The sequence below is a fragment of the Carassius gibelio genome, chromosome B22, assembly GCF_023724105.1.
Source record: "Carassius gibelio isolate Cgi1373 ecotype wild population from Czech Republic chromosome B22, carGib1.2-hapl.c, whole genome shotgun sequence".
Classification (NCBI taxonomy): Eukaryota; Metazoa; Chordata; class Actinopteri; order Cypriniformes; family Cyprinidae; genus Carassius; species Carassius gibelio.
This window is the reverse complement of record NC_068417.1, coordinates 8,272,206-8,297,703: the sequence shown is the minus strand read 5'-3', so window position 1 is coordinate 8,297,703 and position 25,498 is coordinate 8,272,206. Positions and strand designations below refer to the sequence as shown.

The 25,498-nt window shown below is 37.4% G+C and overlaps 1 protein-coding gene across 4 annotated transcripts; it reads right to left on the bottom strand.

Annotated features, from left to right (window-relative positions):
• impact (impact RWD domain protein) lies at positions 1-25,049 on the bottom strand. 4 transcript variants are annotated; one of them, XM_052590252.1, is made up of 12 exons: positions 24,969-25,049; positions 24,745-24,814; positions 23,787-23,915; positions 23,283-23,335; positions 23,129-23,185; positions 22,934-23,013; positions 15,362-15,493; positions 14,428-14,522; positions 9,172-9,245; positions 6,720-6,810; positions 2,849-2,983; positions 1-269 (listed from the first exon to the last, which is right to left on the bottom strand). In XM_052590252.1, the coding sequence occupies exons 2-12, from the start codon at positions 24,787-24,789 to the stop codon at positions 210-212; spliced, it is 951 nt and encodes a 316-aa protein (XP_052446212.1). In that variant the 5' UTR covers positions 24,790-24,814; positions 24,969-25,049; the 3' UTR covers positions 1-209. The 4 variants fall into 4 exon arrangements, with proteins under 4 accessions (XP_052446212.1, XP_052446210.1, XP_052446211.1 ...); XM_052590250.1 differs by having other exon boundaries at positions 23,123-23,185; positions 24,969-25,048; XM_052590251.1 differs by having other exon boundaries at positions 23,123-23,185; positions 24,942-25,015.
• Between the last annotated feature and the right edge of the window lie 449 nt (positions 25,050-25,498).

Genomic DNA, 25,498 nt, shown 5'->3' with positions numbered 1-25,498 from the left:
TTTGTACTTCATAAAAATCTTTATTCATAAGACAAAGCACTTAGGGTGACATAATGTGTAGCAACAGACCATTAAACTCAATTGCTTACGAAACCATCTTTGGTTTGACTTCCAAGTTGTTTAACCCTCATCACAACACTGAATGATTTTACAAAGCACAGTCCCAAGTCTGTCTTTATTCCAGGTCTTCTTTGTTCCAGGAAGGTTTTTTATTTTGCCTTCTTGCCCTTAGGTCTTTTATTCTTGCCTCCAGCTTTGGATGCTTCCTCCTGAAACGGAAAACATGAAAGACAAGTAATAAGACTGGAAATGTGTCAGGTTAAGTGAAAAAAAAATAGCTTAATAAATGCAAAGTCGTCCATGAAAACAAACAATTTCCAACTCCTTCATAGTCCTGTGAACAATTACCTGTGAGCATTCAAAGCATGGATTTGAGAATTGGAATTGAAACCCAATTTTTGCGTCACTAGCACCATGTCTTAGCAATCAGGCTACCAGAAGACTTTGAGTTTGAGACTTTTATCAAATAGTGCATGTTTCCCTGATGCAATATAAAGCAACTGTGCCATAAATAATATCATTGTCATTTTTACCAGTAGAGTAGAAGGCTTGTTAAAATTCCTCTGACTGTTTTTTATTATTTAGACCGCGTCTCCAGGGACCCGGTGGTGTCCAAATGAGTGTTTGGGAAGAAGTCTGGTTTAATTATTCCACACGTGACATGCTCGCACCACGGCTACTCTGTCGTTATTATGCATTGTATGTTAATTACTCTTGAGCCGCAGTGGACAGAATGTGAACAATGAGTCAGCCGGCTCAAACTGCGAAGATAACACAACATTCATCTTCACCCTGAAAGAACAGCGTGATACATCTGAGCCTGAGACATGCACGGTGTTAGGAAATCTATACAAGCTGATGGCTCCAATCAGACAGCTAAACTACAAACTCAACACGTGCGCCGTGAAGAATCTCCAATACGAGTTCTTAAGTTCATAAAGAACCACCATGTTCATGCAATGCTAAATGGGCTGGAAATTATGGCAGTGAGGAGGACTCTCGAGTTAGCATTGCATGGATGATTTATCTCTTGACTAATGCATTTAAGCAGAGGTTTGACTGTGCATTCACTTTGTGTTACAGTTCTGAAGTGGCATAAAATAAAACTGTAATTAGCGGAATGCTCAAATCACAGTAATTAGTGTTTTTACAAAAGACCCAATGTTTTTTAAGAGGCAGGTTCCTGTAATGGTCTCTTTGGTGGTGCGAGTAAACAACTAATATTTGTGTATGTATTAATCTACTGTTCATATAAATAAATACTAATTAACCAGGAATTATATAACACACATCATTTGTTTACATACCATGATCTTCATCATATATTGAAATAAACATACAAATATAATCCTTCTGTCCACGGCTAATGCTTGTAAGCCGATATTCGGCTCTACGTTCACTTAATGCAATATAGTTCTGGAGTGGCATGACAAAATAAAACTGTAATTAGCGAAATGCTCAAATTACAGTGATTACGTCTTTTTACAAAAGACCCACTAGTCTTTAATAAGCAGTTTTGCGTAATGGTGCGAGATTGTCAAGTAAACAAGTTTTGGGGCCGCTGAGTTGCGAAACATACTCTTTCCGTCCATTATGAAAGGAATTATAGAAAACCTTGGCTTAGAATAGAAGCAGAAGAAGAAAAGTGCTTTTAACGCCAATCACCGTTATGGCATGTGGCGCGACGGATACCAATTTCGAAACACGTCACAAATGATCTGAGGGCCTGAGCTCGAGCTCCTGAATCGTGACAGACTCAGTCGTGAAGAAAGCGGACCGTGATGAACAACACATGCTGCTTTAATTGACCCCAGCTTTCTGTAATGAATTCTAGCAAAGCCTTAAACAATCATATCACACATGCGTGTAATTGTATGTCTGCGATGTGACGACGCGTCCCTATTATCAGGGTAACCATAGCAGCCCCGCAGCTGAGCACGAGGCCTCATTTGCACAGAAATGAAAGAAAACAACAAACAAATGAATCCTCGGAAGAAGTCAGACGCATGCCGGCAAATCTCCTCACAACTAGTTTCTGTGTGACCTTATCACGGAGTAAGTGGCGGACACTCGAGAGGAGAGCTTCTCTCCATACGTGTTCACAGACGCGACCAAAAAAACAGGAATAGAGAGCATTTAGGACTTGATGAATGCAGCCAGACGAAGCTCAGAAGGAACAGAACAAACACGTCGACAGGAAACTTGTGCCACTTTACATTTAATAAAAAGATATCACAAGAACCCAATGACTTTCTGCGGATGTGGATTAAACTGACGGATTCTCATACCTTTGTATACATTTGTCCACAAGTTAGCTATTTAAATTAATATCAGTTTATTAATATTTTTAGATGTATTAACCTGTAGTACATACATATATATATATATATATATATATATATATATATATATATATATATATATATATATATATATATATATATATATATATATATATATATTAACAATATACATTTTTCTTTTATGCCAAAAATGATTAGGATAATAAGTGAAGATCATGTTCAATTAAGATATTTTGCAAATTTCTTACCTTAAATATATCAAAACTTAATTTTTGATTAGTAACATGCATTGCTAAGAACTTCATTTGGACAACTTTAAAGATGATTTTCTCAATATTTCGATTTTTTTGCACCCTCAGATTCCAGATTTTCAAAGAGTTGTATTTCAGCCAAATACTGTCCTATCATAAATACACAGCACACAAGCCTTTAACTGTATGAGTGATAAACAGTCTGGGAAGCAGCATGTTTGTTCTCATTCTTACTGAAGTGTCGGTGTAACCCTCCTGAATGAGGATGTTCCTGGCGCAGTTGTTGATGTGTTTGAAGCGGTCGGGCCCCAGCAGGATCCCACCGTACCACCGAGAGACCACCACCAGCACGTTACGCACGTCCAGGATCTGTGCAGAAGCCAAAGAAAACACATTTCAACATTTCTGAGGCAATCTCTGACGGCGTGCTGCTCACAGAACCCTTCCAGTACAGCACCACATTTCTCATCTAAATGTAAACCAACTGTCTTTGGCACAAGTCTGAAACATCAGATGAGAGTCAATCCTGGCTTTAGCTAGGAAACCTGTTGCATGTCAGCAAATACACAACTTCTTAATGCAAAACATGTATTAGCTGAAAGATTAATTCATTTAAACAGTATAACATTGGCTGACACGTCACTGATTCACAGACGTTTGCGCACAGCCTGTCAGTCCCTGTTTGGGAAAGGAGTCACTTCAAAGGCGCAGAATTGACTGAATATGTTCTCTGGGATGAATGACAGCTCTCAAGTGTCTTTACAGCGTTGTGTTTTTTCCCGCAGCGCGGCGGGGAGGGAAATCTCAGCCATCTGCACACGCCACCTCTATTAATAGTCCTTTCTCTTTCCAAACATGCAGTCAGATTCACAAACCAGGAAATAGTGGGACGAACTCCAACCGGCTAAATGAGCTCGTGTGAACGGCTGTTAGTGTTCGCTGCTGTATTTCCATTCATGCACCAAGGAAGAGGTCAACAGATCGGCCATATTAAACTTTATTATAGCATTTCCCCCCATTCAAAACCTTTCATGGACAAGAGTTACAAATTCTGAACATATTAATGCATCCATTTGTGTAAATAAAATACAAAAATAGTATGCAAAAATAAAATAAACCCTGAATGCAATCAGATGCAACAATCATGTCTCAAATAAATTGATAAATTGAACTTCAATGCTATGAGAGACTGGATGCTTTCAACTGAAAAGAGCAAACTATATCCAATATAGTAGATTAAGTGACAAACTCTATCGTAGCGCTCAATGTTTCCATCTAACTAGTATTTTTGTTTCAATAGTTAGCAGTAAACCGGTTACCTTAAGCTATGTTAGCTGATTAATGCTGAATGTTATCTGTGGAATGGAAAATTCACAGAGGAACAGAAGAACTGAATCAACTGAATGAGTCATTTACACTTGGAACGCTTCGATTGATTCAAACTCGATACGATCCGAATCAACTGAATGAGTCATTATGCTGTGAAAGCTCCGAATGATTCAAACTCGATACGATCCGAATCAACTGAATGAGTCATTATGCTGTGAAAGCTCCGAATGATTCAAACTCGATACGATCCGAATCAACCGAATGAGTCATTTACGATGGGAACGATCCGATTGATTCAGACTCGAGACGAACCGAATCAACCGCATGAGTCATTTACGCTGGGAACGCTCCGATTGATTCAAACTCGATACGATCCGAATCAACCGAATGAGTCATTTAAGCTGGGAACATTCCGATTGATTCATACTCGAGACAAACAGAATCAATTGAATGAGTAATTTACGCTGGGAACGCTTCGATTGATTCAAACTCGAGACAAACAGAATCAACAGAATGAGTCATTTACGCTGGAAACGCTCCGATTGATTCAAACTCGATACGATCCGAATCAACCCGAATGAGTCATTTACGCTGGGAACGCTCCGATTGATTCAAACTCGATACGAACCAAATCAACCAAATGAGTCATTTACACTGGGAACGCTCCGATTGATTCAGACTAGAGACAAACAGAATCAACTGAATGAGTCATTTACGCTGGGAACGCTCCGATTGATTCAGACTAGAGACAAACAGAATCAACTGAATGAGTCATTTACGCTGGGAATGCTCCGATTGATTCAAACTCGAAACAAACAGAATCAACCGAATTAGTCATTTACGCTGGGAACGCTCCGATTGATTCAAACTCGTGACTTCGATGATTCGTTCAAGCGAAAAACAGATCAGAAGAGCCATTCATTTTTTTATTTCGTCATCGCTTGTAATGATTTTAAAAAGGACATGATGGGTGAAACGAAAATGACATTCGGAATCAATTATATATCCATTAAAATGGACACAGAATTAAATTATATATTTAACGAAACATACAAATTTAATCATTATCATATCGGCATATAACAAAAATCATTTAGTTTTCACATTCACTCAGATACAATTTTTTGGTTTTCGTAGTAACTGTCCAGTGAAGCAAAACTGGAAATAAATCACACTTGAGAGGAGATAATTTGAAAAACAACATCACAGAAGCTCCGTATCCTGATAAATTTAAGGAATGTCGCAGCAGACCGTGTGCTTATTTCCCGTCAGGGTTATTGACAGAAATGCTGTATGGGTTTTTTGGTCGAGTCTAAATGAAAGTGGGTAGAGATTACAGTGTCATGTCATATTTCACACCGGAGGGTGTTGATGCTGGCGCTCCGAGGCCTTTTAATCAGAGAACAGGAGATAAGCACGAAGATGAATGACACATCGGCGTGCAAATATCTGACACTGCAAGAAAGACACTGGGATCAGGACAGGAGGAGGGATGCTTGAAATGTGCAATCGACGTTTGACACGTGCACAGCTTACTTCAAACCACAGATTAAAGACAATGATGCATATTGCTTTTGTAAATAAAACAGATGACAAAAAGCCCCAAGTATTAGAAATGTCAAACAATTATTATTTTTTTGATCTAATTAATCACACATCAGTTTGAGCTGAGAAATCCCAAAAGATCATTTAAAGTCATTAGTGTGTTAGATGAGTAAAGCACTGGATTGCATTGAAAAAAATGCAGCTTTAGAAATGAAAACATTTTACTTCAATATTGCATAAAGATAATAAGAATTTAGAAATACTAAATAATAAAATGTAGATATTCTAAATATGAAGCTAAAAGCACAAGTCACTGTCCCAATGAATGAGTCATTGAATCATTCATGTAACCGTTTCATTTTGAATGGCTATTTTTTATACAAGAATCTTTATGAATAAATCGCTAATGATTCATTAAGTAATGAATCACTGCTGTGTGTGGTTTAGACCTATACCACAGTTTTGATTGGAACGATTGTTGTTTGCAAATGAGCAAAATGGATGATATTGACACTATTGTGTTTAAAATTGAACTCAATATTAACTTCACTGTAAAAAGTAATAACCTGCATTTTTTGTATAACTAATTAAAATTAGTTTTACTGGTATTAATTAGTGCTGTCAAACCATTAATCGCATCCAAAATAAAAGTTTTCATTTACATAATATATGTATGTACTGTGTAAATTTATTATTTATATATAAATACACATATGCAAGTATGCATTTCGGAAGTATTTACATGTATACATTTATATTCATGTAATTTACATTACATATAAATATATAAAAAATATAAACATAACATTTTTCGTAAGTATATAAATGCATGTGTGTGTGTATTTATATATAACACACATATTATGTAAACAAAAAGTTGTATTTTGTATGCGATTAATCGCATACAGTACTTATATAAATTAATGCATTTAGTTGACTCAGTTATGCTAAACAATGTATTTGGTTTAAATATACATAAAAAATTAACCAAATAAAAATACATTTATATAAATATATAGATTTATAAATATAATTATTTTTATTAGCTTTTCCAAACTAGACAGCCCATGTTACGATTTGCTTTTAAGAACAGCATTCACTTTCAGAACTTCTCCAAAAGAAAGCCATAAATTATGAAAACCCATGATCCCAATACAAGGAAGTCACCATATCATGAAGACATCCACGAGCCAATATTTCAGATGATCTCCTGACTCAAACACACATTTACCTGCAGGAGATGGAGTAGTCGGCCCCCCGCTGCGGTTTCTCCATCGTCCTCGCAGTCCTGCAGGAAAGAGTTTTTATCCTCACAGTAGATCCTGATGAAAACATGAAGGCATTGTTAAGTAAATGTCAGAAAACAAATCACAGCTCTTTGCCCTGAGGACCCACAGGGGCCACTTTTACAAAAAGTGCCCATCCCAACGGCAGCGACTTGCTCTCGCATTACACTGCGTCCGGGGTTTTGTAGTCGTGGGTGTATTTCAGAGCAAAATTGGACGTGGATTTGGATGCGGTGTAATATCAGGCAAAGGGAGGAGTGTGGGAAATCGGGACGCCCCGCTGAGGGTTTTTCAGTGTTGAGCGCACAAGGTCCATCATTTGGGGAATAGTTGTTGGGAATGAAAGGCAGCAGCAGATGAGCACAGTTGACAGTCACTTACTAACAGCCAAGAGACGAAGCGCTGCCCAGAGAGCACATATGGCTCCTCGTGTGTGTCAGAGATGGGAATGATGGGAGTTTGAATGCTTTCTTTGGGTATCTGGTGTGAATAAAGTAGCCAATCGCTGCTAAATCACAAAGTGTACGGTTCAGAGCTTTGATAAAACAACAAGACCTCACCAGATCAAATGCAAAAGTTAAAGAAGAAGAAGAAAACTTTGGTTTAATGGTTTCTAAGGTTGTCCGAGTGGTTTTGACTATGGATTACAGTAAGAAACGTTAACATTGTGAAATATTTAAATATTTAAAATAGCTGTTTTCTATGCGGCTATTTAAAAATGAGTGCTGTCAAACGATTAATCGCGATTAATCGCATCCAAAATACAAGTTTTAGTTTGCATAATATACGTGTACCGTGTATATTTATTATGTAAATATAAACACACACATACATGTATATAATATAATATAATTATATTATAAATATATAATATATATATTTATTATGTAAATATAAATAAATCAATGTAAAAGCTATTTTAAAATATAAACTGTATGAGTGATTATTTATATTCAGTATATTAGAATGGTTTCTGGATCATGTGACACTGAAGACTGGAGGAATGATGCTGAAAATACAGCTGCGCATCACAGGAATAAATTACACTTTAACAGATATTCACATAGAAAACAGTGATTTTAAATTGAAGTAATATTTCACATTTTTCTTTTATTTTGATTAAATAAATACAGCCTTGGTCAGCAGACGAGACCTTGAAAATGTTTATACATTTGAAATATTCCACACATTTACATGGTACTTTACCAATCATCTGATCAAAATATTCTGTATATATAATAAAGAACTGTCCGCGGTAATGACCGACAGCAATCAATAAGTAATCATAACTAATGTATTCAATAAATTGTAATGAAACCACCAGCTTTCTTTTGAGGTTTTGTGTGTTTGTGCTCCAGCTCTCCTCATTCGCCAGGGGCTTCAGAAACATGCTGAATGTCAATATCACCTGCGGTTTAATCTCAGCCACTCCACCCCTACTGTATGTCACTGATCATGTCATGCAGAAACCCTGCCGCAGCGCTCGCTCAAACACACACACACACACACACACACACGTACCGCATTGACGTTACAGTCTTCATGTTAATGCATGAACCTAAACGCATCGATAATTGAAATACTGGCTGAAATCTAATAACATACTAAGAAAAACTTCCCCTAGCAATTGCTGAATGCAGAACAGGGTTATCATAGTCAACTAAAACTAAAAAAATCTTTATTACTTTATTACTAATTAAAAATGTTAACTGGAATAAAACCATAATGTGACCCTGGAGCACAAAACCAATCTTAAGTCGCTAGGGTATAATTGTAGCAATAACCAAAAATATATTGTATGGGTCAAAAATATAAAAAAAAAAGAATATCTGTAAATCTGATGTAAACTGAACTGTTGAATCTATCTTGTTTTAAGGATGGTTATAGTGATAAAAACATCTCAACATCCTTAGAACAAGATACATTGACTTATAAGAAATCCCATAAGATATCAGTTTTCAGAGAACGTACCTAGAATTAAGACTTTTTTTTTAGTACAGTGATTTATTTTTTCTTGTTTTAAAATGTAAACCTCAAACAATTTTGTAAAATGTTCACTTTAATACCTTTTCTATCAGTATGCAAATACTACAATGAGCATTTACTAATGCAATTCAAAGGGAGATTACTTTAATTATCTTAAAAAGTAGCTAGAATAACGAGATATGAACTGCAAGATAAACATCTATTGTAGAAATAAAACTAAATTATGCATGAAGGAACGAATGGATTCTGTAAATTAATATATATATATATATATATATATATATATATATATATATATATATATATATATATATATATATATATATATATATATATATATATATATATATATATATGTTAGTGTTTGCCTAAAAACTGTAAATCTTTATAATGAATTAAAAACTGAAATACCTGTATGCATAGATATTGTGAGTGGCACTTGCGATCTTCTTGTTTTCATATAAATGATTCAGAACCGTTTGAACCTGCAAGTAAATAAATAAATATAAACAAAAACATGGAAACCTACGTGCATACCAAACCAGATACTGTTTGCAACATACCTGCCGTCAGAATAAGAAAAATATGTGAATAACTAAAACTGCTGGAAAGAGGCTGCAAGCAACAGAACATTTCACAGTGATGCAACACGACTGCCAACACATGAACAAGCACACGCTCACCATCACAGGCTCATTTCTCAGTCCCTGCTCGTCTTTAAAGGACCGCGGGCTGGTTTAAGAATCATCTGAAGAACGTATGTGTTAGATGGGTGTGTGCATTACATACTGACGCTAATAAAACACTGTTTCAAAGGACACGAGTAGACTTGAAGCGCAACTTATTACTGCCACGCAGACCAAGTCCTGCCACAACAGGTTTGGCCGTAAACAACTCGTGGACGAATCTGAGCATATTGAATATTTATTTAAAAACAGCAACCGAAAACTCACAACCTCGAATTATACAGAAATATAAGCTTGTTTTTATTCACATACGGACACAGCTGAAAGCATTTCAATTTAAATAGTTGGCGCAATTGTTGCAATTATTAGACAATTGCGTATGCAAGCAAAAAGATGATTCACTGATAAAAAAAAATAAAATGTAACTTCAGTTTTACTTCTTCAAAAGTTATTTTTACAGTAAAATTGACTAGGAATTTGTTAGTGAACATCTGTTCTTCACCAGTAGATGGCATTTGTACTTGATTAATTGATATCCAGCACTTTAATTGGTTGGTCTTTTTATTTTAGCCTTGTGGAGAGAAGCCCCGCCCACAGTGTAATCTGATTGGTCCACAATCAAGCTACTCATGTATATTAAACACATGAATGAAGAAAGATTGATTGCAGGAAATGGGAAACTGTTTCATCAATTAGCCCATTCGACTATAACTGGACGCCATAAGAGTCAAAGTCTATATTCATGACAGAAAAGAAGAGCATTTAAAATAGACTTAACAATACTTTAATAAACTGTATGCAATCGTTTAACAATGCTATGTTTTGCAAACAAACTAAATCTAAAAAGTAATTACATACACACTTTCAAATGTATGTTTCATAAAAATAGTCTAATTTAATATTAGTCAACCTACTTCCTGATTAAAAACGTTTCCTAGTGTAATTTAAAGCAGGATACTCTATTATAATGTTTTACAGCCAAGGTAGAGACTTCACAGAGGAAGAATCACATAAAGGTAAATCTTCTTCTTAATAAATATACATGAGTAACCCGTGTGACCAATTCTACATCTCCGTCTTGGGAAGTATCAATTACGATACCCATTTTTAGTTGTATGTGCAAACATTTCTGCTCTGATTGCCTGATTTTGGCCATCCAGCGTGAAACAAAAACTGGAATATTGCTGGGTGTTATTAAACCAAATCTGATCCAATCCCTGATCTAACACTACACCAAACCGTGAGTTCAGCAGTGAAAGAGAATTATATTTAATTCACCATAAACAACGTATATCAACAACTTTGCTTAGAAACCGTCAATTACGGACAGGTTTAGGTGCTTACGAAAGAAGCGACATATCCCTGATGCAATACAGGAAAAAACAGACTCACACAACCTTCACAGCGGCTCTGGGTTTTCATGGCTTTACAGGCAATATCTGGCTTTGCTAAAAGAACCAGCTGGGCGAGAGCGAGCAGATATTGAGTGTAAATCTGTTTTGTACACAACACCAAGGACTTCAAATATTGCTGGAAGACCCTTGGGAAGGACTCTGCCAGTTGTTTCTGTCCATCAAAATGGTTTTCAGCCTATTTGCGTTGAGTGTCCCTCCATTATTTACCAAGAAAGAGAGTCCAAAATAGGTACAGAGTGCTTGCTCGTACTGCAGAGTTGGACTGTATTGAAGCCAAAGAATAACAGACAAATGCAACCGTCTTCTCGACTACAGTTTCATTCACGAGTCGAGAAAAGCAGCAAGCTTGATGCTAATGAATATGTACAGCGGCGCGCTCCCCTAAAGAAAGAGTTGTCACGAATTGGAGCCCCTATCAGTGCGATTCATCTGTTTTCTCTCCAGCTAATACTCTCGTCGTGAACACCTGTGTCGGGCTGAGGCTAATGAGATATCTTTTGAATGCTGTGTGCAAATGTTGCCTTTTTATCAGTGCTGATCTAAAGCAAATAGCAGGAAACACAAAGCAACATCCTCCAAAACGTAAAAACCCCGTTGATATTTCCTCGGAGGCTGCTTTGGGTTTTGTGTCGGGCTTTTGTGAAACCATCTTTGTGTGGAGCGGAAATCTAATTAAATGTTTTGAGATCTATAGCTTGTGAAGATGCTGAACACAAACAGGTGCGTGTTCCCCACCAGAGTCTGGCGTCTTGGGTTCACAGACAAACTCATTTACAAACTTCTGTCAACACTAACCTTTTATGGAAATTAGAGCACGGCCAAACTTTGAAGTTCCTGCTGATAACACAATATCAAAGATCAAAAAGCATCAAAATGGCCTCTGAAATCCCAATAGAACTACAAAGTGACAGAGATATGTGCCTGCGAATGTTTTTTTCCCCCCTTTCCCATGGCCTTGTTTGTATGGAACAATTCGAAGAGTGCGTCTAATGCACTCAGACAGACCCTCTCCGCTGTTCTGCTGAGCTAAACATGTCCATTGATTTTATATCAAGCTTGTCTAGCTAATTTTCGGACTGATAAGGTTGTTCAGTCCGCTTCAGGGCATCTGTATAGCACTGCAGGTGCAATGCGCCATAACTGTTGATTGTCAACCAAGAATCCATAGGCTTATATGGGGATAAAAGCAAGACCACAAACTGTTTTCTCATGTGAAAACAGGGATATTCTGGTCTCTAGATTCAGTTTGGGTTGTCCATGAGGCAAAAAACTTAATGCTGATTACTTAAAAAATATATAGTTCAACCATAAAGTAGAGCTGAAATGATTCGACAATGCAAACAAAAAAACTTGTCGACAAATACTTTTGTTGAGTAGTCGTTTGATCTCATATATCCTAATGTAAGAGTGTGAAATAATGTGGTTAGACCAGTGTGGCTCTGCAATTCAATGCAATTCAAGAGAAGACACAGCGTTTTGATGAATATGTATATATATGCTGCATGCTTTCCTCTCAATAACAACAACAAAAAACAAAACTGACAGCGGTGAGAAAGCAGCAGTTAAGAAAGCATCAGATTACAGCGATGTGAATGTTTGCACAAGCTCTGAATATGTAGAACTTAATATTTTAACTAATTGCAAAAACTAATTAAAGTCTACTGATTAATAAGTTAAATAATCAATGATTAGTCAATTAATCATTCTAATAATCGTTAGATTGATCGATTATCAAAATAATCATTTGTTGCAGCCCTACAGATTTTAAAACTCTAGACATCATATACTTACTAATGGTTACAGAGGAAAAACTGGGCATCATACACTAAATGACTGAGGATCACACACTACCAGAGTTTAATGTGCTTCAACATAACAAACTCGTGCAGAAACACATCACAAATAATTAAAAAAAGTTTTAAAATTGGCTCAAAATATCAAACATGTTTGATGATTTGGACTAGATAGAATCAGAGTTGAGCAGTATAGTCCAGACTTTAGTGAAGTTAGGGCATGGATGAAGCTAATTTTAAAGCTAGCCACATGAATATCAACATCCCTTTTGGAGCCCTGAGAGGCAAAGATAATGGAAAAAGCTAATCAAAAAAAGACAAAGAGGAAAGAAAAGAAATGATAAGAGAAAAAATTATATTAATGCACTTCCGTCAGAATGAATTTTAAAGAGTAAACATCTACAGCAGATGACATTAATCAAGCACTCGGTCTGTCTGAAACATCATCTACCATCTAATTTACCCAAAGAACTGTAATTTAATTCCTCACTTGTCTGGGGGATTTCAAACGAGTTTTTATAAAGCTCCTCATTTGCATTAGCTGTATTATACTGAAAATCATCTCAGGTTCATAACTGCAAATGCTTTAAACACACCTGCACATAAAGACGCGGCATTAAAGAAAAGAACAAGATTCAGCACTCACCACACTTACAATTTGAACAAAATACGGCGTGACGGATTTACTTTATAGTGAGGCATAATTATGCCTCATGCCACTCCATTCAGCAAAAATACATTTTCAAGAACTTTAAGGTACATTTTTCATCTTCATTTTAAATGGGAACAATACGTTCTTCACTCACTTGATTTCCTCAAATTGTAAAATAAGCGTTAGGCAGTAAAAGCAATTGTTGTTTTGTGATCTAAATGCTCAAATGGAGGAAGCAGAAAAGTTTGAATATTCATAAAAAGAGTCTGGACTTCCCAGAATGCCCTAGTAACTGCTCAACCACATGCTTAAACACCCAGAACACTCTATTTACCACGTTGCACCGTCCCAGCAATCACCCAGGAAAACAAAGTAGCCCAAATGTAAACACATCTACGTAATAAACACTCCAGCACTTGAAAACACCAGCTGTATGGGTTCGTAAACCCACTGTGTGCTTCACAAATGCATCCACTTAGATATAAAGCCGGCGGAAGGCTGAACATTTAAATAGTCAGCGTTTGGCTTCAAACTGTCAATCACACAAAGAAAATTGGTTTATGCATGAACAAGTGGCGGAAATGCCAACGTCTTACTTAAGGGCAGAGTGTCATTGAAGACGACTGCTCTTCTGTCGCTCAACATTCGCGGTATCAAGCGCGCTGTAACTGATGCACAATGCCGACACCTGTGCAGGCCACAGACCTCGATGAGGAATGTGGAAGACAATGAAGTTTGGGGAAGGGGGGTTTCTATGCAGCCTGTAATGATGTGGTAAGAGCCGCGGCGTCAGGGCCAGCTGTGCGTGAGTCATACGCCATGCATCCAGCTGGGCACGGTGAACGACGATGCTGCAGTCACACGTCAAGTGTCTGTTTGCTCCGACACACGGGGGAGGGACTCGACAGTCAACTCCACAAGTTAAAAAGAGAAGAAAGCAAGCGCTGAGGGCATTAGAGACCCGAGTGATCGGCGTTTCAAAAACAGTGTCAAGCGCTGATATGCGAAACAATGGCGGCTGTTATTAAACCCAGATTCTGCAGGCCTGATATCTTTGGCAAGAAAAATGGTTTAGTTGGCACACAGAGTCTGATAGAAGGAACACGGGTAATGACTCACACCTGTTTAGGAGTCACCACCGCGGCTAAATGAGGCTGGAACGTGCTCCGTCTATCCGTGATAGTCTCCCCGTGTTTAATCAGTGGCAACTCTTCATCTACAACAAAAAAAACAAACAACAAAAGCAAATAAAAGCAGTCCTTTGAATGACTGGCGAGCCACTAATGACTAATTAACTTGGATCGCTTTACACAAGACGTGCCTGTCATCGCTACTTTGAACGAAGTTTTAAAGTCAAATATGACCAAACACTTTACTTTCTCAAAGCTCAGGTGCTTGCAGAACTTCCCACTTTTCATGATCTAATCCCTTTCGTGTTGATAAATTAAAAAGACTCCCGAACAATGGGTCTCATTTACCAAGCATGTATATGCCACAATACAGTTGAATACATACATTCTTCAGTTTTTGAATGGTTTTCAGTTCATTTCGGAGTGTTTAGTGCAACAGATTAATATAATAAACTCCTGTGAACTTCTGTACACTGGAAAAAAGCATGGATTATTATATGTCTACTAAAAGTGTTTTTTGACAGGTATTATTTTTCCCATTTTACTCCAAAATAGAATGGTTTGGCCATTATTAAGCACTATAAACACGTAATCCCCCTAGTATACGCATAAACTGAAATATGTGCATTAATGTTTCATCAAAAGTAACAAAAACTTGTCAAATACATTTTAATTGGCATATTTAAGTGTGAAAATAACTGAAGGGAATGTCTATTTGCTAACTAACATCCCAATATTTTTTACAAATTACAAAAGCAATGAAAATACAGGTATCAGTATTCGGTACCAAAAACATAGCCCTCATTCTGGAAAATGTGGTCTTGTGGCATCCCTACACACAATTGTTAGTTATTAAGACCCAGTGTTTCTTTCTTTAGGAATTCCTTTGGAGAATGGTAATAAGTGTCAGTATATTGAAACGTACCATCAGAAGCACTGGAGAGGAGCTGAGCTGATTGGTTGGTGAGTTTTAGCATGCTGTAGTCTGGAAGATCGTCCTCGTCGTAGTCATGACCTTCTTCCTCTGTTGTCACCGTCTTACCCATTTCTGGTCCATCTAAAAATACAGATACATGCACAGGACAATGAATTGTAGTGGAAACGAATAATTGAACAGACCATTGGACATTTCAGTCAATCGGCAATAACGCCAAGGACATCTAATGCAAATATGCAAGACATTTTACTCTATAAATTGATTTCTAAAGATTAAAATAAATAGTGCTCAAAATGTTAATAAAAAAAAGGTCAGTGACATTCTTCCACAAGTCTCTTTAATTAATCTTCAAACATAGTTTGAATAGTCCTTAACACCTCTTTTAAAACAACACATACTTGGCCCTGTATAACCCCATACTATAATTTGAAGGGTCAAAGCGCACTTCTATCAAGATTTCAAAGCAACTAAGATAAATAATGCATGGAAACATCTCAAAGAGCCACATTCATTAAACAACAGCAGTTGAACATGAACTGAATGCAACAATTTACACTCAGAAAAGGCTCTTTATTGGCATCTGTGTTCAATGGAGAAACTTTGATGCCAATAAAAAAAAAAAAAATATATATAATATATATATATATATATATATATATATATATATGTATATGTGTGTGTGTGTGTGTGTGTGTATATATATGTATGTGTGTGTGTGTGTGTTTGTGTGTGTATGTATATATATATATATATATATATATATATATATATATTAAATTAGTGGAAAAGGTTCTTTAGATTATTAATATGTTCTTCAAATTGATTCTTTTAAGAACTGTTCACTGCAAGGTTCTTTGGGAACCCAAAATGTTTCTTCTATGGCATCACTGCAAATACCCATTTCTGAGACCTATTTTTAAGAGTATACGCTAAAAACACATTCGGACTCAAATCACTGTCAGTCGTTGAAATCATTGAAATCTTGAAACGAGGAATTAAATGAGACCTAAATTAAGTCGCAATCAGCCGTTCCAGCTGTTCTGAAGTACGGCATTAAGATTCAGTGATAAAAACAGCTTTCCCACACATTCGACCAAGGAATCTCCTTGACTTCTCCATTTTCATGGTCACAGAGGCTCAAAATGTTTCAAAATCCCTTTTCAGAGATCGCTAGGGATGATTTTCATTTGTATGCCCTGTCAGGTACTAGGTCTTGGCACCAGGGCATCGTAACAATGGGAAAAGTGGGAGGAAGACATTATGAATCTCATCAGCCTCTCTTCATGAAACACGACATGCTTTTAAATGCCTAGTTGACATTCATATGAGACACTATTTGAAAGCTTAAATGCTTAGTTCAATGATTAGAGCCAAAGCTCTGTGAATTTTAAAAAGTGCTAATTTTTTGCTGAAGATTATTTTCTTTTCATCTGTTGTTCACATCTTGTGTCCTCAGGAAGTTTGTTCAGCACACAAACTCTGTGCCAGATGTGGACTGGATAATGAATATTAATTGCATTATGTGACCGTTGGCAGAGATTTCTGCTTGATCATAATGCTGACGTTCCCCATCAAACCAAATTAACCTCTTTAAAATATCTCGCTATGCACCCAAATTTGGGAAATAGACTAGTTTCTGAAAGTTTAAATGGTTGCGATTAAATGCCAACGTACAAATGTCAAGAAAAAAAAAAAACATCCTTAGATCCGAACACATCTCAATGGGAGAATTGGTTTTCTGGGTTCCCAAGTGCCTTGAAATTCCAGTGACTTCAAGGATTTCAATGACTATTCCAGGTCTAGAAATCACACGTTTTAATCACCAGGTTTTCCATGACTGTTGCCATACCCTGGTCAGTATAGTCAAGCACATATTACAACCCTTCTGACCACAAAATTAACCTCAAGCTCATCTTTAAACAAACGCCTGAATAATCGAATCAGAAAATACATCTGAAACTGCGCTTGGCTTTTCTTTCCTGTTTAGTTCAGTAAATCTGAGGCACATCAATATGGGAATTTAATTATAGCTTGTCAAAAAATGTAACTGGTTCCAAAATTTTGACTTCCTTCCATTTCTCCTCAACCGCCCCCACCTCTCAGTGTCAGACGTGAATATTCATGGCCCGAGGAAAAAAAACAAAACAAAAAAACACAACCTTTTGATCTCTCTGAGGGGCCTTCACTGCACAACCTGCAGTAACTAGGCTCTCATCTGCATAATTACTCTAAAAACAGAGCTGATGTTTGCTGAGTGTGAAGGGAGGTGCCACTTTTCATGACAATGTTGAATATTAGGCCTGTAATCATTCAGCTGATGAGGGAAGACGCTAATAACCTTCCCTCTGAAGTTTGATATTAGATTAAGTTACTTCTTCCAAAGTGACGTTACCGTCAACGTTAGCCATGTATTGGAATGAGCCGGGTGTATTTAGGTCTGTTTGTTTACCAAAACGTGTGGGGGGAACAAATTAGCATCGCTAATGTAATATTCACACTACAAAAAAGAAACAACCGCACGACACACTGAGCACATCACAGTGAAACAATGGGGTTTCGGAATCGCACACGGAGTCGTCAAAGCCGAAACGTTCATTTGAAAACATAAGAAATCAAGTTGGAACGAGACAGATGTTCAAAACAGGTAATCAAGGGCTTGATTTAACTTTGGCGTTCGTTTCTTCAAAACACTAATGAATCATTCAAAAGACAGATTCTCCGTAGGACACGGGCAACCTGTCGAAGTCGTGATCTCGAGATTGGGAGTTAAACGAACGGTGTAGTAAACAAAACACGGTCGCTGTCGTCAATAGCTTCCAATTTGCTTGACATGCTGAATACAGGTTCTTTGCCAAATCTTTTTACATCTGCTCACACTAGTTACATTAGAAATTTAATTCATGGGACCACTACCAAAAAACTATTTACGGTGGTTAGCTGGTGTCTAGTTTGCAATACGTTGTTTTTAGAGGGTTTCTGGTCCACTGGTTACTCCAAAAGATGAGCTAATCTAACTTAAACCAAGTACATACTACATTCAGCCTACGATTGTCAACCGAGACAGATTTTGGACAAATTTCTGATGGTGTCACGGCCCTGCGGTCTAATGACTTCTACAATGGCCTAATGAAGAGAATAATGATACATGTGGAAAAACAGATCGATGTAAAAACAACATCATATCCTGTTTCTCCAAGAAGTCGATCCAAATTAAGTCATTTCCATCCTACAGACATCTGCTGATAAATAAACACTGATATCTGGGTGCAGGAGAAATTCGACAGTTCATTTCCATCTACTACAGACACTGTTACAATACGAAGCTGGTTGAAATTGGGTAAACTTATCCTTTAACCAACAACAACAATGGAAATGCAAAGAAAAATGGCTTTAAACCAGCAATATCCTGCATTCATTCACAGTTTCTGCCCTGATGGTTTCTAGTAAGTGCTCATGCAGTGGATCACCATCTGCTCTGCACCTCGAGATTGATTTTGTCAGCAGGGATGTGTCTCGTATACAGGTGTTGTGATAGGATGTCAAGACTCAATGTGCAGAACGCTTACTGATGGGTGAAGGTCAAATCAGAAGGTCTGTTTACCACTGTGATTACATCCTGATTACCATCATTTAGTTTTGTCACCTTGAACCGTTTGACAGTAAAGCTGCACTCCTTCTCAACACTTATCACTCAAACTTTGCTACGTCTACAAACGTGCAATTTTGTTGCTATTAAAGGGTTCTAATGAAGCAAGATCTGATACGTTCGCCAACCCACACTCCTGTAATTGAGTGTCTTTCTTTCTACATCTGATTTTATGGAGTGTGGCACCTTACGAAGACCTTGTGACAAGGCGAGACTTAAAATAATTAATGGGACTTGGCTAGTCACGCGCACATTTCCATTTTTTCCCCCACCATTCAGTTGGAGATCCATTTCCCTCTTGAGTGCACCATTCATGGGAACTCATTTGCATATTAAAACCGTTGACATACATACATAATTTCAAGTCGCAATTATCACATTCAGCGAAAGGCGTGGGTGAGCTGTCCTTCAAAAACAATAGCTTTTAAGGATTCGTTTGGTAGTGGACTATCGTCTGACCGTTAACCAGTGCTAAGCCTAGATAAAATTGCATGCTACTTGTACTAGTATGGAACAACAAGGAACAAGTAGCACTTTAAATTGATAGCCAGTTGACGTTATTTGTAGATTGCAATGGTTTTTTTGCATCGACATACCACCAATGGGTAATTAGTTTCTATTGTAGCACGTTACTGGCAGACAGAACTACAAATCAAAGACTTGACAATATTATGGGATACCAATGAGAAGTTTCTATATGAAATTACGTAACAGGAGATTATTTAACAGATATACTTAAAAATTCTAATGAGCAGGATGCAGATAGTTTATGTGTAAAAAAAAAAAAACACCACTTGCAGACTTGGCCTCCTCTCAAAATGTCTTCTTCCCAACCAAATCTGTCAATCCAGAACATGCAAAAATGACAGACAGGTATCCACTACCTACACATTTTTGATTGAGCCAAAAATGAAAAGCACAGCTAGCAAGGAATCAGGGGCTGTCATGCAGTGTGATTTCTCAGGACACCTTGTGAGCTTTTGGGTAACAGGGACATTTTATATGACAGAAAAATGCCTGCATGCAACAAATAAACCTGTCTACACTCAGATGAACTCTACTTGGGGAAAAAAAAGAGTTATCGATCCAAGCTAACAAAGCTAATTCCCTCCTCTAAAAAGGTTTAAAAAAAAAGAAGATTTTCTCCACCTTCCAAGAAGAGCCGAGAAAACGATCTGAGTGTCAAAACCCATCAGGGTCAATTCTTGGACTTGCCACTGACCTCATGGGAACTTTTAGAGCCCTGGTGAAAAAGATTAACAGGTTCTGTCAAGGCAGCACAAGACTCTTCATCGATTACGATTAGATCTCCCCAACGCCGAGGTCTGTGACAGGAGGGAGAAGGAGCGCTCTTAAAAAACCCATCTACCTTCGCCGCGGCAGGCTGCAGTGTTCATTTGATCCAAACAATTCGACTTTATCGAGATCAAAGGCATGGATCCAATATCCAGCGTGCAATAATTCTGGCAAACATTATGTTCAAAGGCAAGAGATATTTGAGGCAGACGAGGAGAAATGACATGGGAACAAGTGACTGGGCTCCTCAAGTGAATAGCATCCCAACCTTTTGCATTGTGTGGCGATTCAGAAGTATTTCAATGTGCAGGGAAAACGTGTGAACGTCCAGAGATTGGACTTGTGGGATATTATCCTGTCAGGTGCTGAGGTCCTGTCAACTGCCCACTCAGTATCTACTATCTAGTATCTAGTTATTTTTATCATAATGATAGCACACTGAAGTGAACCTTCCTGTAGCTCAAACAAGTAGCTAACAAGAACAAGATCATTGGTTTGATTCCCAAGGAAGGCAAGAGACGATAGAATTGTACCTTGAATGCTTTTAATAAAAAGCATCTACCAAATGCATAAATGTAAAAGTAACCTGATGTTGGCACAAGTATTAACCACAACCACAGTTTAACCTTCAAAATGAGTTTGTTAAGCCATTTCAAACCAGTATAACTTTTGTAAGACGTTTTGTTTGAGCAATGGTTTTTATAAATAGGTATTCACAGCACAGAATCCACCATGTTTCCATCACAAACAAAAGTTGCCATACCATGTCAAAGCTTGCACCACTTGACCCGCCTCCGGGGTCTTTTGATTGGTGTAACATTTTTAACTATTTAACGCAACACTCGCATGCGAGATGCTTCAAAAGACTCAACAGTCATAAAACCTCCGTAGAGCGCAGACTAAGAAAATATTAACAGGATTAAAACAACGAAATAACTGACCTGGGAAAATTATGTTAGCAGGTCTAAATCTTGGTTTTGATTTATTTTCGCTTAATCGTCCAGCCCCACTTGGGATATTCCCATTTGGAAGCCAATTTATATCAAAGCACTATATGGTTATTTTATACAACGTTGGGAAACAACTTTGGACCCCATTCAATTTCATTGTATGAACATTTGTGTGTGTGTGTGTGTGTGTTTATTTATTATAAATTGTTTGGGATATTTTCATTTGGAAACCGTTTTTTATAAAACCGCCAGCTAGATGTTTTATTTGTTTTTATTTGTTATATGTTTTTTAACTGACTCTCATTCTATGGATGGAAAATACACTTGAACATATTTCAAAATACCTTCTTTAGTGAAATATGATAAATTGCTTGGGATATTCCCATTTGGAAAAACATTTTGCTAAAAGCGGCAGCTATATTTGTTTCGTTGAATGTTGGGAACCACACGACTTTGGACCCCATTGATTTTCATTGTATGGATAAAAAAAAAAAAAAATCACATATGATGATATGCTTGGGACATTCCCATTTGGAAACTGTTTTTGACAAAAGCATCAGCATAAATGTGTTCTGAAACCCAATCCCAGCCATATGTTTCAATGCACTGTAACTACATACTTCTGGACTCTGCCGAGATTTTATAACTTCTTTGGTTACTGAGATGCTGCTCTCCACCTACCAGTTTCGAACAATCAAAAGAGGCTGCTCTCCGTGAGCTGAAGGGTCTATTACTTCTAGGTTAATGACAGGCCGTGTACCTGATTGCCAGCAGGCCCCGTGCACCTGTTTCAATTGTGCCTCCTTCCTGTATATCGCCGCAGAGAGCTCTGTAAGCCTCCTATTCTTTTCAAAGGGCTGATGAAACCACAGACCCGAACATTTGCTTGATTTTTCAATGTCGAGCACCTATGCTTTTTTTGTGTTTTCGCATCTGGATACAGAGACGGTCATGTGTAATTTCCATTCGCCGGTGGAACGCCGTGTTCCTTAAAAGCCGGAGGAAATAAATGACAGCGTGATACCCCTCCTGACTCTAATTCTCCCGCTTCCCAGAGTTCACTTTACACAAAAATGAGCGCGCTTTGGGGCTCACAACAACACAACAAAACAAACCCCTCGTGGGGCTTTAAAACAGAGCGCAATTAGTTCCCAGAAGGGAACGGCGTCTGGTGCGGTGACAAAATCCAAAAGCACAAACGCTCCGCCGTCTGTGTCTGTAATGAGAAGATGTCTGGGAAAACACTTTCTGTAAATGCGTCTATGTTCTACAGAATATAAAGCTGAAAAGTTTCACTGTATCTGAATCAACATTTGCTTCATGAGACATGCAAGAATCGCTGGCATTCCTGACACCACATTAAAACTGAAGAAAGGTGGGGAAGATCCACCAATAATGCCTTGTGCATGGGTCGTGTGAGCTGTGCAATCATGTTAATTACTGACTCCACCATCTAATCTCTCACCAGTGACAGACCTATTTATACAGTCGCTAGATATGGATCAGTCTTGCATAATAAAGATTGATTTGAGCCTCTCATATCTCATTTCATCTACTGCCCCCTACTGTACAACCCCTTATCAGCTCACATATTACTTCTGAAAAGCCACTTTCAATCATTATAAGAAACAATGAAGGTGAGACAAATTCAGCTACACTAGCTCTTACCTGCACTTTGTGATTTTTCGACTAGGAATTCTCTTATTTTCTCCACCCACAGATACAGAATACTCTCCCCTGTATTCTCCCTATATTAAAAACAGAAACAGATGTGACAGAAATTATACTGAATACAGATGACGGTTCTGAAGTGTCAGTAGTGACTGATGCAGATATTACACCGACACACATACTCACACGTACAGCTCCTCTAAACTGTTGGCCAGAGTCATTCTGTCTGCTCCTCTGAGCCAGCCAGCGCTGTCAGGACACAAACAACACATCAGTCACACAAGCTATTCAGCTCCAAACACAAGACTCAAACCGCAAGCAATCAGACGTCAACCGTCAACGTTACTTGATCTGATACACGGGAGGTGCCGAGCTCGGGTAATCTGGAGGAAGTATGATCTTCAAACAGACAGAAACACACATTAGACGTTCGTGAACACATCTGTGACTCTGGAGCACAAAACCATAGTCATAAGCAGCACAGGTGCATTTGTATGGGTCCAAAAATAACACTTTTTCTTTTATGCCAAAAAATCATCAGGATATTGAGTAAAGATGTAAGTAAAAACTATTTATTTGAATAGTAATATGCATAGCTAAAACATAATTTGAACAACTGTAAAGATGATTTTCTCAGTATTTAGATTTTTTTGCACCCTCAGATTTTCAAATAATTTTATCTCAGCCAAATGTTGTCCGATCATAACAAACCATACATCAATGGAGAGCCCAATATTCAGCTTTCAGATGATGTATCAATCTCAATTTCCAAAAATGTACCCTTCTGACTGGTTTTGTGCCCCAGGGTCACATTCAGCACACTGATAAGTCAGATGTGTGACTCTCGCACCTGTAAACAGAGCGTAAGTGTGGGCCGCTGCGAGTCATCTGACACTCTGATGCAGAAAACTCTGGCCGCTTCATCGATCACACACCACTCGTCCCCGTAGATGGAGGACAGCGCCTCGATCTCCTCCATCTGCAACACACACACACACACACACACACACATTATAGGGCACCATGAGAAAACAAGCTTGATCTAAAATTGCAGAAAGTTTACAGTAAGGTGTAGGGCGATAGAAAACACAGTTTGTACAGTATGAAAACCGTTATGCCTATGAGGAGTTCATGTAAAAAATAGAAGCACATTGTGTGTGTGTGTGTGTAAAACCTGAAATCTTTGACATTGCATGATGAAAAAATGATTCAAAGTAATATATGATGTTTATCTGAAAGTGTAACAATGCAAACAGGTTTTATGTAAGGGGTAGGTTTAGGGTTAGGGTTAGATGTCGACCGATATATCGGCCGATATTTGGCATTTTTCATGACATTTATTTCGATGAAAAATACTGCATCTAAAGTATAAGCATTTTTCTTTATACACATTTATTTTTAAATCCACTGTCAATTTCCTAAATATTAATAATTATTATTTTTAAATCGTATCAGTTTTATATCGGCTATCACCCCCCTGCTTTCTAAGATATCAGCATCGGCTGCATAAAAAACACATATCGGTCGACCACTAGTTAGGGGATAGAAGATATTGTTTGGTCACTATATAAGTAATAGAAGTCTATGGAAAGGTATGTGTGTGTGTGTGTGTGTGTATGTAAATGATATTTATCACATTATGGGGACAAAATCTGCTCTCAAGTATAGTAATACCACTAAATTAGTATATTTTAAACTTGGACATTTAATCCCATAATGTGATAAATACCAGACAGACAGTCAGACACACACGCGCGCGCGCGCGCACAAACACACACACACACACAAACATCACGTGATCGACTCACCTGAGCGCGCAGGTCCGCGTCATCACGCTCGTCTGACGCGTCCATCTAATTCAACACATGCATCGCTGAGCTGAGAAGAGTTAAAGTCACAGTTAGTCGTTCTGACTCGTTTATATGTATAACCATACACTATCGAGGCAGTAGAGAAGTAGAGCCATTAGTTCAAAGTGTCCAGTGTAAAGCACGTGTGATCTTACAGGAGGAAAAACTCCAAAACAACTCACAGTCAGCGCTGTTCACACACGTCAAAGCCACTCACAGTACTTCCGGGTTAGAGCATAGTCACGTGGGCACCACGTGTTTGAATATTGTTTTTGCACTATATGAATATTAAGATTAAATGATACAATTATTATTTTTAATTTATCATTTTATTATTATATGATATTTAATAAATGTAATATATATATATTTTATATATGTTTATATATGTTTTTTTTTAATCGACTTTCAAATGAGGACAATAGAAGCATTTTTTTTTATTATTCTATTATTTTCATTAAACAAATAATGTTAAATAACTTAATGACTTTTGTAAAATAATGTTTTATTTATCACTAAATGAATATATTCAATATATTATATTTTGGTTCAATATTTTATTATATATATATATATATATATATATATATATTTGAGGATTGATATTATAGAATAAAATATATAATAATGTATAAATATGATGAATTTGTGTTTTGGATTATTACAAATGTCCATATTACATTGAATAAATGCTATGATGATGCATTCATGT

Excerpts from the sequence above, each read along its gene's own strand:
- impact (XM_052590250.1), bottom strand. The coding sequence starts at position 24,789 with ATGGACGCGTCAGACGAGCGTGATGACGCGGACCTGCGCGCTCAG. Across the intron at positions 23,916-24,744 it reads ACGCGGACCTGCGCGCTCAG|ATGGAGGAGATCGAGGCGCT; the intron begins GTGAGTCGATCA and ends TGTGTGTTGCAG. Across the intron at positions 23,336-23,786 it reads CACTTACGCTCTGTTTACAG|ATCATACTTCCTCCAGATTA; the intron begins GTGCGAGAGTCA and ends GTCTGTTTGAAG.